Genomic DNA, 12,256 nt, shown 5'->3' with positions numbered 1-12,256 from the left:
CTTTATCTTTTTCTATTTCTTTACCCGGTCTATGTGTTTGCTCTTCCTCCATTACTGGGGGTACTGACGAACCAAAATAAACAAATCATCTTCAACTTTCCAATTCAACGAATCTGCTTTAGGTCGGTGGTAAGGTTCCCAATTCAATCTGCTCAGATGAAGAAATATCTCAGCCCATGACTCCAGAAATCTCTACCCCATCCTCCTTCAATACGAGAGAAATGGGGGAGGGACATCTTCTCTAGTATCTGTACCATGGTGTCATGGAACTTGAAATTGGAGGAGTGACTAGTAGTCTCGAAGATGCATTAGAAAACTAGAAATGATCATACAAATCAACCTTTGCCAATGTTCCCTAAGTCTATTCCTTTTATAATATGCGTGATTCTCCCCTTGCTCTTCTACGCATGCTTCACCCTGACACATTGCATTTCTCAACACCTCCCCTCAGTGTGATGAGAATCTTAACACCTAGCTTTGACCTGGCCTCCTACACTCCATGCTCATATGGTTGACGCGGTCCGTCTAGGTTGCTCTATGAGCTACAATGTTGGCTTGGTCTTGACATTTTACACATCGGGAGAGTGGGGTTATAACTAGGTGTAAGGAGCCATGCTCCTCATATCATCTAGAAAAGATGCTCGGTGTTGGGTGTTGCACTAAAGAGTTGGAGTTCATTAGCATGAGTTGATTCTTTGATGGGGGTAAAGAAGTCTCTTGGCAAGGAGGTCTATGGGTTTTTGATATTGAAGCATGGTTTGACTCCCCTTCCTAAGCTATGTCGTACCCTCAAAATCTTTCTAGGTAGCCAAGTTTGGAGAGGTGGGGATGTTGTAGACACATCCATAAGTGCCTTGCTCTTGTCTACACATTGTTTGCTTATTTGTCTTATATAAATTCTCTACTATTTCATCTTCATTAAAGGCATACCTGAAATCGTCAACTTCATTCTCATTTCTTTTCCATCTATTCATGAACCAATCTAATCTTGGATGTGAAGCATCAAAATTTTGTTTATTAATAAAAATGTCAAAGATATCTTTCATTGTTGTGTTGGATGGGTATACCATTGTCCTGTTGAAATATACAAGTGAAAAGGGTGTGTGTGGGAACAAGCTCTTGGATAGAGGCTGTAAAAGAGGAGATGTAATTGTGAAAGAACCTGTGAAAAGGTTAGAAGAATATACTGGGAGAGAATAATGGGTAGCATGAGGGAATTTAGGAGTGTGGAGATATTCTGGGAGATAATCAGGGAAAAGAGAAGAGGTGGAGAGAATCAGGCAAAAGGTGGAGATATTCTGGGAGTGAATCATGGAGAAATCAATGGGATTTGATGCTTGATGTAAACTCTATAAATTGAGGCATAGCCCTAATGAGAATTTGCTGGTTTTTGAGTATCCATGCCTACATTAATCTATCTGCTAATTATTCACTAATTACGTCTTAATCATTTCTTAATCACTTTGTTAATCATGTTGATTCTAGTGTATGATCCACCATAGCTCATCATTATGCTCAAATTTCAACATGGTATCAGAGCCATGCCTAGAATCAACTAGATTTATGAGCCCATTAGTGAATTAATTAGGATTAGTAGAAAGCAAAAAATCAAATTTTTAGTGTGTTTTTACTTCTCCCCTTCACCCCCAATCAGTGGTGGAGGACTCCATTCTCTTTGCACACATAACATTAGGCTAGGCCCTTTTAGGCACTTATAGTAGACTCATAGGGCTACACTCATCTTGAATCTTGAGGGCTAATTCAGCGCAGAACTGCCGATTTTCGCTGATTTCTGGGCGCTGTTTTTCTGAGGTATTTTTGCCATTGCTACTTGCTCAAATCAAATTGCTTCAATTCCTCCTAGCCCAAGGGGTAATCAAGCATGCTCTACAAGCTGGTGAAGACAGAAATCAATTTCATCAAGTCTACAGAGAGATCCAAGCTCTTCATCAAATCTGCAGGTGACTTTGGTAAAACAGAGATTAAGCTTTCATTATTTGGTCAAATCTTGTGTTTCTTGGCTTAATCCTCTACTAGACTCATTGCTATTGATGCCTTTGAAAGTATTTGAGCTCATTTGAAGTGGAAGGCACCAGATCTGGGCTCCCCGCATACTTTGTTTTTTGCACACAAAACAGAGCATTAATTTGCTAATCAGTGCTAATCACTGTACTTTGGTGCAATTGAGGGTTCAAATTAACCATTAGGTATCTGATACAGATCCCTAAAGCTTCAGATTGCAAATCAGAGTTGGTTTGATACTCCAACCATCCTGTACAAATTGGTTACTCTCAATTTAATGTAGTTTCTGGTAAAATTGTGCTGATAAATTTGTGAAAATCATCATTTTGTATTCAACCCTTGGTTAATGCCTGTAAATCTCACTCAAATTCAAGATTATTCACAGCCAGAGTTGCATTTGGAATGTGCATGAGAATGAATGCTATACACATTATGTATTGGGCACATTTTATCAGTGTAAAAATGGGAACAGACACTGCCCTTGTCCAGATTAAGGCAAGAGGTAAGACCTCCCGCATAAATTTGGGTTTGCATTGCATAATGATACAAAATAAACATAAAAAGCCCAAAGGAACTGTCAGCAAAACATTGAAACATGTTGCTCACATGGAGCAAAAAGACCTGACGGACGAGCTCATGGCCCCAACCATGAAAGAAGAAGAATATCTCTTCCCAAGAAGAGGATCCACACCGAGAAGAAGATCTGAAGGAAGACATGGACACGAGAAGAGAAGCTGCCACAAAAAGAGAAGCTGCCCCGAGAAGACTGGAAGAAGAGACGGACGCATGGAGAGATGCTGCCACGAGAAGAAGACTGAAGAAAAGAGAAGATGTGAGGCTCCAAAGAGTGAGGAGCCATGTGAAAATCTCTGAGAGAGAGAGAGAGAGCCCACAACCCAATGTAACCTGCCCCAATAAAGTAAAACCACCTCTGAGCCACCGATGAGGTAGGCCAAGTGGTAGACGTATGTGTGAGCACTTTAGTCAAGGTCGCGGGCACTTATAGTAGCCTTGGACACATAGAGAGAGAGAGTGTCAAGGACTATGGAGTTTAGGGACTTGAGGCACTGGTCGCGGACTGTCAAGTAAGAAAGAAACTTGATACAGGGTCCAGGTGTGCTAAGATAACTTGAGGGGAGGAGTAGACACTGGTCGCGGACTTCCAAGTAAGGGGAGGCAAACTTGGTATAGGGTCTAGGTGTACTAGGATTATTCACTTGAGGGGAGGTGTTGAAATATACAAATGAAAAGGGTGTGTGTGGGAACAAGCTCTTGGATAGAGGCTGTAAAAGAGGAGATGTAATTGTGAAAGAACCTGTGAAAAGGTTAGAAGAATCTACTGGGAGAGAATAATGGGTAGCATGAGGGAATTTAGGAGTGTGGAGATATTCTGGGAGATAATCAGGGAAAAGAGAAGAGGTGGAGAGAATCAGGCAAAAGGTGGAGATATTCTGGGAGTGAATCATGGAGAAATCAATGGGATTTGATGCTTGATGTAAACTCTATAAATTGAGGCATAGCCCTAATGAGAATTTGCTGGTTTTTGAGTATCCATGCCTACATTAATCTATCTGCTAATTATTCACTAATTACATCTTAATCATTTCTTAATCACTTTGTTAATCATGTTGATTCTAGTGTATGATCCACCATAGCTCATCATTATGCTCAAATTTCAACATGTCCTCCATAAAGCATCAACTTTTTGAAGCTCCATTCCTCTTCCTTGATATGGTGTTATCCAATTAGAAGATGGGTAGTACTTTCCTGTCTTGATCATTTTATGAATGGTGGTGCAGAAATTATTACCTAAAGGATGCTTTAAATAGAACTTCCAAAACATCAATGCTCTATCAAAAATGTTTGTTGGAGTAAGACAAACTTTGTTCTTTAAATCATCTGCACCATATTGCATGTAAATTTCTATTCCCATTGAAATATCTTAAGCACTAATATTATGTGACACATTTTTATAATGAGGCTTATCAATATCTTTCATACAATAGCCTATCATACCATGAAATGTGTGCATGTTCTTTTGCCTTAATGCTCTACACATTACAATGCCACCAATGGGATTATTCTTATCCCAATTCTAATGACCATTTGAGAGTGTAAATGGAAAACTGTGCCTCCTCTTTCCAATGAGTAACTACCAGCAAGGCATTCTTTAGTGATAAAATCATGAAGATTATTTAGTAATGCTTCATCAATGTCGCTACCACCTAATGATATTGTCACACTTAGCTCAAGCACTTTCAAGTGGACATTGGATTGATCTAACATTGCATCTTCATTAGATAACTTCTTTGGTCTTCCACGATTTTTCTTAGGTTCTATGCTTGAAACTTCATGGCTTTCATTAGTTGAATTTATAAATTTTCCAGTTGTTGATTCTCTTGCTCTTTTTTTCCATTTTTGACATTTCACTACATAATAAAAAAGAAAAAATAGGTTAATAATTCAGAATACATATAGTCAAATTAGTGATAATACAATTGTGGAAAGAAACATTAATGTATTTGATTGCCCAATTTTAAGAAAATTATATTCATGAAATAATAGGGGATTACCAAATTTAGGAAATCAACAGACAGTTCTTCCTATTGGCCTCAATGCTTCTTGGAGACGGATCCCAGTATACGGTAAGGAGGCAGCAATAGACCGTGCAAATAAAGTGAAGAAATCAAGTGAAATAATGCCTGCAAAATAGAAAACACCTCAAAAATGATTTCTATCTTTAATTTATTTTACGGACTCCAAAAATGCTGCGCTATTTGGAAGGATGCCAAAATGCTGCGCTAATTATAAAACTGCAAATCAAAACTGCAAATAAAAAATGCCATTCACACAGAGAACCAATTAACATTTGATTGACCAAGTTTAAGAACATTTATTCATGAAATAATTGGGGATTACCAAATTTAGGAAATTGGTCTTTCATTTTGCAATGCCTCCTAGCATAGATACACCACCAGTTTGGCTACATTGGTATGGGAGGGGGTGCATGATGATTCGCCAATCTCACTACATATATGTGTGTGTAATCATTGGATAATGGTTTATGAATTATTTAATCTATTTTAAAATGGAAACAAATAAAATAAAAATTGCACAAGATAAATTATTAATTATTTAATCGTATTATCACTAATTTAATTAGCGCGAGCAGTTTAAACATGGACAAAACCTGCTCTGCATTAACCGAATTGTGGAGCAGCCTGCAAACTCATGAGGCCATCATCAAGCTTCCATCGATAGCGTCGACGATGAGGCCATCATCGCATAAAATCGGGATGCCCCTATTCGCATGTACATCGCTTTCTTCAATATAATCGGGAAGAGGATTAGGTAGCATAAAACGTTTGGATAGAAAAGTGAAAAGGGTAGGGTGTTTGACAAGCGGGACGGAGGCCGGCAGTTGCTGCTGGAAGATCGCGCAGTTGCAACTGTTGGAAGATCGCACAATTGCGCAATAATAAATTGCAGTTGCAACCGTTGGAAGATCGCACAATTGTAATAATAAATAAATAAATAATAAAATTACCTAAAGTTTTTTGATCCTAATGTTATCTAAGTTGCATACTCTCTTAATTAATTCAATAAATTTTTTCACTCGTTGTGTGTCCCTATTGCAAAATGTAGTGGAAATGATGTCTATACATATATCCTTGATTTGAAGAAATTATCTATGCTTGCATGCAAGTAGGGCTAAACCTACCTTGGACATCAAAATTGAAGGACTATAAGATACCATTTACTTGCGACGATGACCTCCTTTTGAAACACATTTTTCAAAGGTGCGTATCTTTTTTAAAGTTTAAAAGAGGCTTTGAAGCCCACTACACCGTTCTGCAAGTATGACTTAGATGGTGGGCTCCCATCACATGGATGTGTACATACATCACTTAAAGTTTTTTTTTTTGGGTATTTACGTTGTAAATGTGATCTACGTGTATTTACATTATAAATGTGATCTACGTGTATTTACATTATAAATGTGATCTACATGTATTTACATTGAAAATGTGATCTACATTTTTTTTGTATTTACAATTTGTTTGCATTTCCCTTTTCTTGTATTTACAATTTGGATGACAGTAATGCCTTTTGCATAAATATTAAGTAAAGCATGAAAAAATATAAAATCGTCACGTATTGCACTATTGTGCTAAGAAACTCCATAGTGAATTTTGCATAGATGCAACCATGTAGAGGATAATTTTAAGTCACATGTATCATATCCATTACCCAGATGCAGAGTTGGTTTTGTGTGTGTGTGTGAGAGAGAGATGATCCATTAGACTACATTTGTTTAAGAGCTTAAGTTTCAAAGTTGGAGATGCCTCGCATTTTGACCACTTAATATGTCTCGTGTGCACAAAAATACACATGCTTGCACATATGCACACGCACACACACACGCACACATGCACCATGCGTGCGTGCATGCACACACAAAAAGAACATCCATGTTGGTGTGAATCCCTATTGTGTCTAGCAAAACATATTTCACCCCTCAATAGTAGAGAAGGTGAGGAATTGATTGGTTGGAGATGTATATCCACTTTTTTTTTGAGAGGGGTTTGTTTGTTTTAATCACACACCTTTTGGTGTGAGAGGAGGAGGAGGAAGAAGAGGGGGGTTGTGGGGGTGTGTGGTTAAGGTGATTTGGATTCATGCCTGCGTAATAGAGCTTGAACACTCTACTGCAAGGCTACTCCCCGAACCCTAGCCCGCCTATCCCTCCACTTATTATTACAGGCGCAACGTGGAGATGTAGTTGGGGCTAGGAGTGGGGGTGTCTTTTCTTATTCGTAAGGGAAAAGCACCCATCCATTGTGGTTTGCATTTCTATGGGTTGGTTAAACGAGCATGTGCGATTGAATGTGGTGTGGAGTCATGTTGACCGTGGTTGCGTGTGACTACGCTCTTAAGGTCTTAAGGGGGCCAACGATGACTAGGAATTAAGGTTTGTGAAAATATCTTGTGTGTGTGTGTGTGTGGGGAAAGGCAGATATTTATAATGTGGGGGAAAGGGGCAGATATTTATAATGTGGCCAGATATTTCAAGAACTGTCATGATCTAAGGGAATATTGTTGGTGAGCGCAAGCAGAAGCGGATGCGTCGTCGCGAGTGGAGACGATTAGCGTTACTAGTGGTTTCTTAATACACTCGTGGATTCAATAATTGGGTCATCGCCGTGGCCATTTCTCGTCTTGATCTTGAGTGAGAAGGGCTAAGCTGATTTCGTCAGTCTGTTTGATCTTCGATGACAAGCTGGGAAATGGATGTTGGCTATGGCGATAATGAGGGGGAGGATGATGCAGACATGGCTGATGACTCGTGCTTTGATGTGGAGGAATGCCATCATCATCAACATGGTGATGATGACGATATGGCCGGCATGTTTGCGTACCCTCTGCAGAGCGAAATGCTTCTTCGGTCCAGCCCTTGCGGCTTGGTTGTGGCAGATGCCCTTGACCCCGATCAACCCGTCATCTATGTCAATGCAGTCTTCGAGCTTGTCACAGGCTACAAAGCGGACGAGGTCCTAGGCAGAAACTGGTAAGTCTTCTCCTTTTCCTACAATAACCTCACTCAGCCTTCCTGTACAGTGGTTAACAACAGTGTAGCTGGAAAATTTTTCACACGTGTCTGCTGCACATCTGTGTGTGTTCATGCAGCATCATTCATGGCTGTTATGCATAGTCAGGAATGGATTAGCTTCATTTCATGCTGTAATGGAAAAGTAAGCTAAACAATCAGGCCAGTCAAGCAACTCTCTACCCAGATGGGGTCACACCCACACACATACATACACACACACGTGCATGGAGAAAAACTCCTCTAGTGTGGTAGTCCTTCCCTTCCTCTAAATTCTTGGGAGTTGTGCAAAGGAAAGGTTTGGCAGTATTTTAGATACCAAGGTAGCGATTATGTTTTTGAATGCGTGTGGTGATCTTCATTGCCATCGTCATTGTTGTGGTGGTGGTGGTGGTTGTCATCAGTGTGGATGCTAAGGCCAGCTCTGCAGCTTGTTGCCTACTGCACTGCAACATCGGACAGAGTAGTGGCCTAGTAGAAATTTGTGCATCGGATAGCTCTTAAAACTTCATTATGGTCTCGATCTCAATCTTCGACATCATCAGTGTGAATGCTAATGCCTGCTCTGCAGCTAAGCTAATTGCCTACAGCACTGTGACAGAGTAATGGCCTCCTAGAAATTTGTTAGGGTTTAGGCTTATGAAGGGTGGGGTAGTGAGGAAGTCCTCTGCGTGCATGCTTGCACGCATTCATGCATGTGTGTGTGTGGTCCTCTTCCTTCTTGAAAGTTGAGGTGAAGCATTTTAAACAGAGACTAGTGACTTTTGAAGAGGCTAGTCATCAGTCACGAGATGCTCATCATCTCCTTGGATAGTTCAATGACTTTTGGATAGACATACGATAGTCATTAGTCATAATTACCCATGGCCTCCTTTTAGCCTACAGAGGATATTATAAAGCAGGGCAGGGAAGGTGTTTCTTTGGGGGCAAGAGCCCAGTCACCAATCCCAAGATGCCCAGGATACCTTCTTGCTTTCATTTCACAGAATGGCCATTTAGGTGATGCACAACTCATGGCAAGGTACAAGGCCCAAAGCAAGGCTAGCCTCTAGCAGTTTACTTTCTTTTTGGTTACGTGAAACATGCCATTGTGCACGATGGCTGTTTTCTTGGTGGACTTCCATTGTCTCTCAGACCATTACGGTCCTCTGTAAGAGGTAAATAAAACTAATGCATGCATGTGTGGGCATGTTTTTTTTTTTGGTGGGGTTGGGCATGCTCGCACATTTTGTGGCTTCTGTGTATCTCACATGCATTGGGAGATTACACCCCTAACAGTTGTTTCTCTACCTCATGTATACATTTTTGAAAATGCTAACACAAATCTAATGATAACTTTTTCTGTTTTTTTATTAAAATCCAGCCGCTTCCTGCAGTACAGAGGGCCTTTTGCAAAGAGAAGGCATCCCCTGGTGGATACAACAGTTGTAAGCGAAATGCGGAGATGCCTTGAGTACAGATTAGAGTTCCGGGGAGAGCTGCTTAACTTCAGGAAAGATGGGACACCAATGATGAACAGATTGTGTCTAACTCCTATCCACAGTGATGATGGAACGGTTTCCCACATAATCGGCATACAGGTGTTTTTAGAAGCAAACATAGATCTAGGACCTTTGGCATGCTCTTCATGGAAAGAGGGCTTTCGCACAGCTGAGTGGTCTACTGAAGAAACTACTCCCCACAGAGGAAGGGCAGCTGCATCTGACCAGTCTTTCAGACATCATGGCTGTGGACTCCTGGATCTGAGTGACGAGGTTCTGGGTCAGAAAATATTGGCACAGTTGTCACCAAGGGATGTTGCATCACTTGGTTCTGTTTGCACACGGCTCTTTCAGCTCACTAAGAATGAAGACTTGTGGAAGACGGTATGTCAAAACACATGGGGTGTGGAAACCACATCAATTCTCGAAGTTGTGCCAGGTACTAAGAGGCTCGGTTGGGGGAGACTGGCAAGGGAGTTGACCTCACTTGAAGGAGCTGCATGGAGGAAGATGATTGTAGGAGGGGCTGTAGAGCCTTCTCGCTGTAATTTCAGTGCATGTGCTGTTGGTAACCGGTTGGTGCTCTTTGGTGGTGAGGGAATAAACATGCAGCCCATGAATGACACTTTTGTACTAGACTTAGGTGCAGCATCTCCCGAATGGCGTCATATGCATGTGAACTCACCACCCCCTGGCAGATGGGGACATACTCTAAGCTGCCTGAATGGGTCCTGGTTGGTAGTTTTTGGAGGATGCGGGAGAGAAGGGCTGCTCAATGATGTTTTCATCTTGGATATGGATGCACAGAAGCCTGTATGGCGGGAAGTCACAGGAGGAACACCTCCTCTTCCCAGATCATGGCATAGCTCTTGCACTTTGGATGGTACAAAGCTAGTAGTATCTGGGGGTTGTGCAGATTCAGGTGTGCTGTTGAGCGACACCTTTCTTCTGGACCTAACAATGGACAAGCCTATGTGGAAAGAAATACCAGTGTCATGGAGTCCACCTTCCCGGCTAGGTCACTCTTTGTCTGTCTATGATGGTTGCAAAATTCTCATGTTTGGGGGTTTTGCAAAAAGCGGGTCCTTGAGGCTGAGATCAAGTGATGTGTACTCGATTGATCTTAGTGAAGATGAGCCTAATTGGAAGTACTTGAGCAGCAATCCTGGGGGGTCCGTGCCCCCACCGAGGCTTGATCATGTTGCTGTGAGTCTGCCTGGTGGGCGAGTGCTCATTTTTGGTGGCTCAGTGGCAGGGTTGCATTCAGCTTCTCAGCTCTATCTACTAGATGCAACAGAAGAAAAGCCTACCTGGAGGAAACTTGATGTACCTGGGCAGAAACCAAAGTTTGCATGGGGACACAGCACATGTGTAGTGGGGGGAACCCGAGCTGTTGTGTTAGGGGGTGAAACGGGTGAGGAGTGGATACTGAATGAGCTTCATGAGCTGTCACTTGCAACAGAGGCAGAAACGTAGGGGCACATGAGTGGTGCTGTTGGGAAACACATTTCAAGGGACTTCTTAATCTTACACTTTGTGAAGGGAAGTTGGATGTATGATTAAGGAGATGCCAGTGGTGGTGGCATCGGTATGTAGCTGCATGAGTAGGTGTCTCAGGTTATATTTTGGTCATTTGGGGGGATCCTGGCATTCTTGTTGTAAAAAGGTCTGTTTGTGAGTGTACCATGGTTTCTTTTGTCATTTTCATGATGTATACAGTTTTGGGTCTTGTATGAAGACTAAACTGTTTAGTTGAGTTTTTTAATCTACTTGGCTCCTTTAATCAATACAGTATAAAAAAATCTACTTGGCTCCTTTAATCAATGCAGTTTTTTTTTTTGTCTAGGATATAAGTAACTCTTGTACCTATTTACAAGAGGTACAGAAAATCGTTGGCTTTGATTTGTAAGTGGGGGTACATTTGTGCTTGTGAAGTTTCATGAAAGTGATTTTTTAACACCAGTTTGAATGCAAGCAAAAGATCATGGTTTAAAGCCTGTGATCAAGCAATATCTTTGCAGTGTGTGAGTGTATTTTTGTTCGATATTATTTTTATAAATTAGAGGAGGCATATGGATAGAAGTATGCGATGAAAGGTTGCTATATGAAAAAGTGTGCTTTACCTTTCTTGACTGGCAATACTAGGTCTTTGCACTGAGATGGTTTTTTTGTTTAGGTTAATCTTTTCCCTTTCACTCCCCCTTTTTTAAAGCCTCCCCTACACATAATCCCCCCCCCCCCCCCCCCCCCCCCCCCCCCCCAACCATTCTTTTTCTCTTTTCCCCTCTTTCTTTTAGCCTCCTCGTGTGTGATTTTCTTCTTTGTTAAGGATGGGCTTCGTCAGAGGGGGGAACCATAACTGTACAAACATCCTTGTTTTCTGTACTCGAAGATGAAGCAGATTTCTGCACGACAGGGGGAACATAAAAAATTATGGTGAAGCTGATGTGGGGCAATAATACCAATCTCCCATTAGCCATCATCCGGAATGCTTTCTGCTGAAGCTGATCTGATGTTAGATCATTGGTGTCCTCTTGACTCCCATTGTCCTGCTTGACGTCTGGGAAAGGACAGGAGTCATCCTTTCCTTGGAGGAGTGGGGGCTCATGCCTGCCGCCAGTCCCTCCTTCAGGGAAGGATTCCGGTTCTTTCTCTCTCTCCCCCCACAAGAATACATCATTTGTTTTTTGGTCAAGCACGCCTTCTCACATCAATAATTCAATGTTGTTTTGCAACTCTATTCATTTGCAGTTTTGCTTCTAGCAGGTCATAATTTTATGTGTTTATCATGATCTGTAATCTCTTACATGACCATTGTAGAGCTCAAGGAGAAGGTGAACATAGAGAAGATCCACACTACCTCACACTTCACAGTTGATAAATTCATATGGTAGACCAATCAATTGTGTAAGGGGTCAAAACATAAGAAAAAGCTGAAGTCAACACTTGAGCAGAAAAAGCTGAAGTCAACACTTGAGCACAATCTTGGATGAGTCTTTTGAGATTAAGGATTTGCTACAAGCCTATCACAAGATTGGAGTATGTGAAAGAGATCCACACATGACCTAAAGTGTTTTTTTTTGGGTATCAATATCCAAAATTTCATCTCCTCTACTGATTTCATAGGCTGATCTCATAGGTGGGC

At 41.3% G+C, this 12,256-nt stretch overlaps 1 protein-coding gene across 1 annotated transcript; it reads left to right on the top strand.

The window, feature by feature from the left end:
- Nucleotides 1-7,069: 7,069 nt before the first annotated feature.
- On the top strand, nucleotides 7,070-10,761 carry LOC147639810 (adagio protein 1-like). The gene is made up of 2 exons (XM_086774300.1): nucleotides 7,070-7,591; nucleotides 8,994-10,761. The coding sequence occupies exons 1-2, from the start codon at nucleotides 7,296-7,298 to the stop codon at nucleotides 10,585-10,587; spliced, it is 1,890 nt and encodes a 629-aa protein (XP_086630426.1). The 5' UTR covers nucleotides 7,070-7,295; the 3' UTR covers nucleotides 10,588-10,761.
- The last annotated feature ends 1,495 nt before the right edge of the window (nucleotides 10,762-12,256 follow it).

The sequence above is a fragment of the Cibotium barometz genome, chromosome 3, assembly GCF_041138505.1.
Source record: "Cibotium barometz isolate CiBa-2024 chromosome 3, ASM4113850v1, whole genome shotgun sequence".
Classification (NCBI taxonomy): domain Eukaryota; kingdom Viridiplantae; phylum Streptophyta; class Polypodiopsida; order Cyatheales; family Cibotiaceae; genus Cibotium; species Cibotium barometz.
The sequence above is the reverse complement of the archived record's forward strand: the minus strand, read 5'-3'. Positions and strand labels throughout refer to the sequence as shown.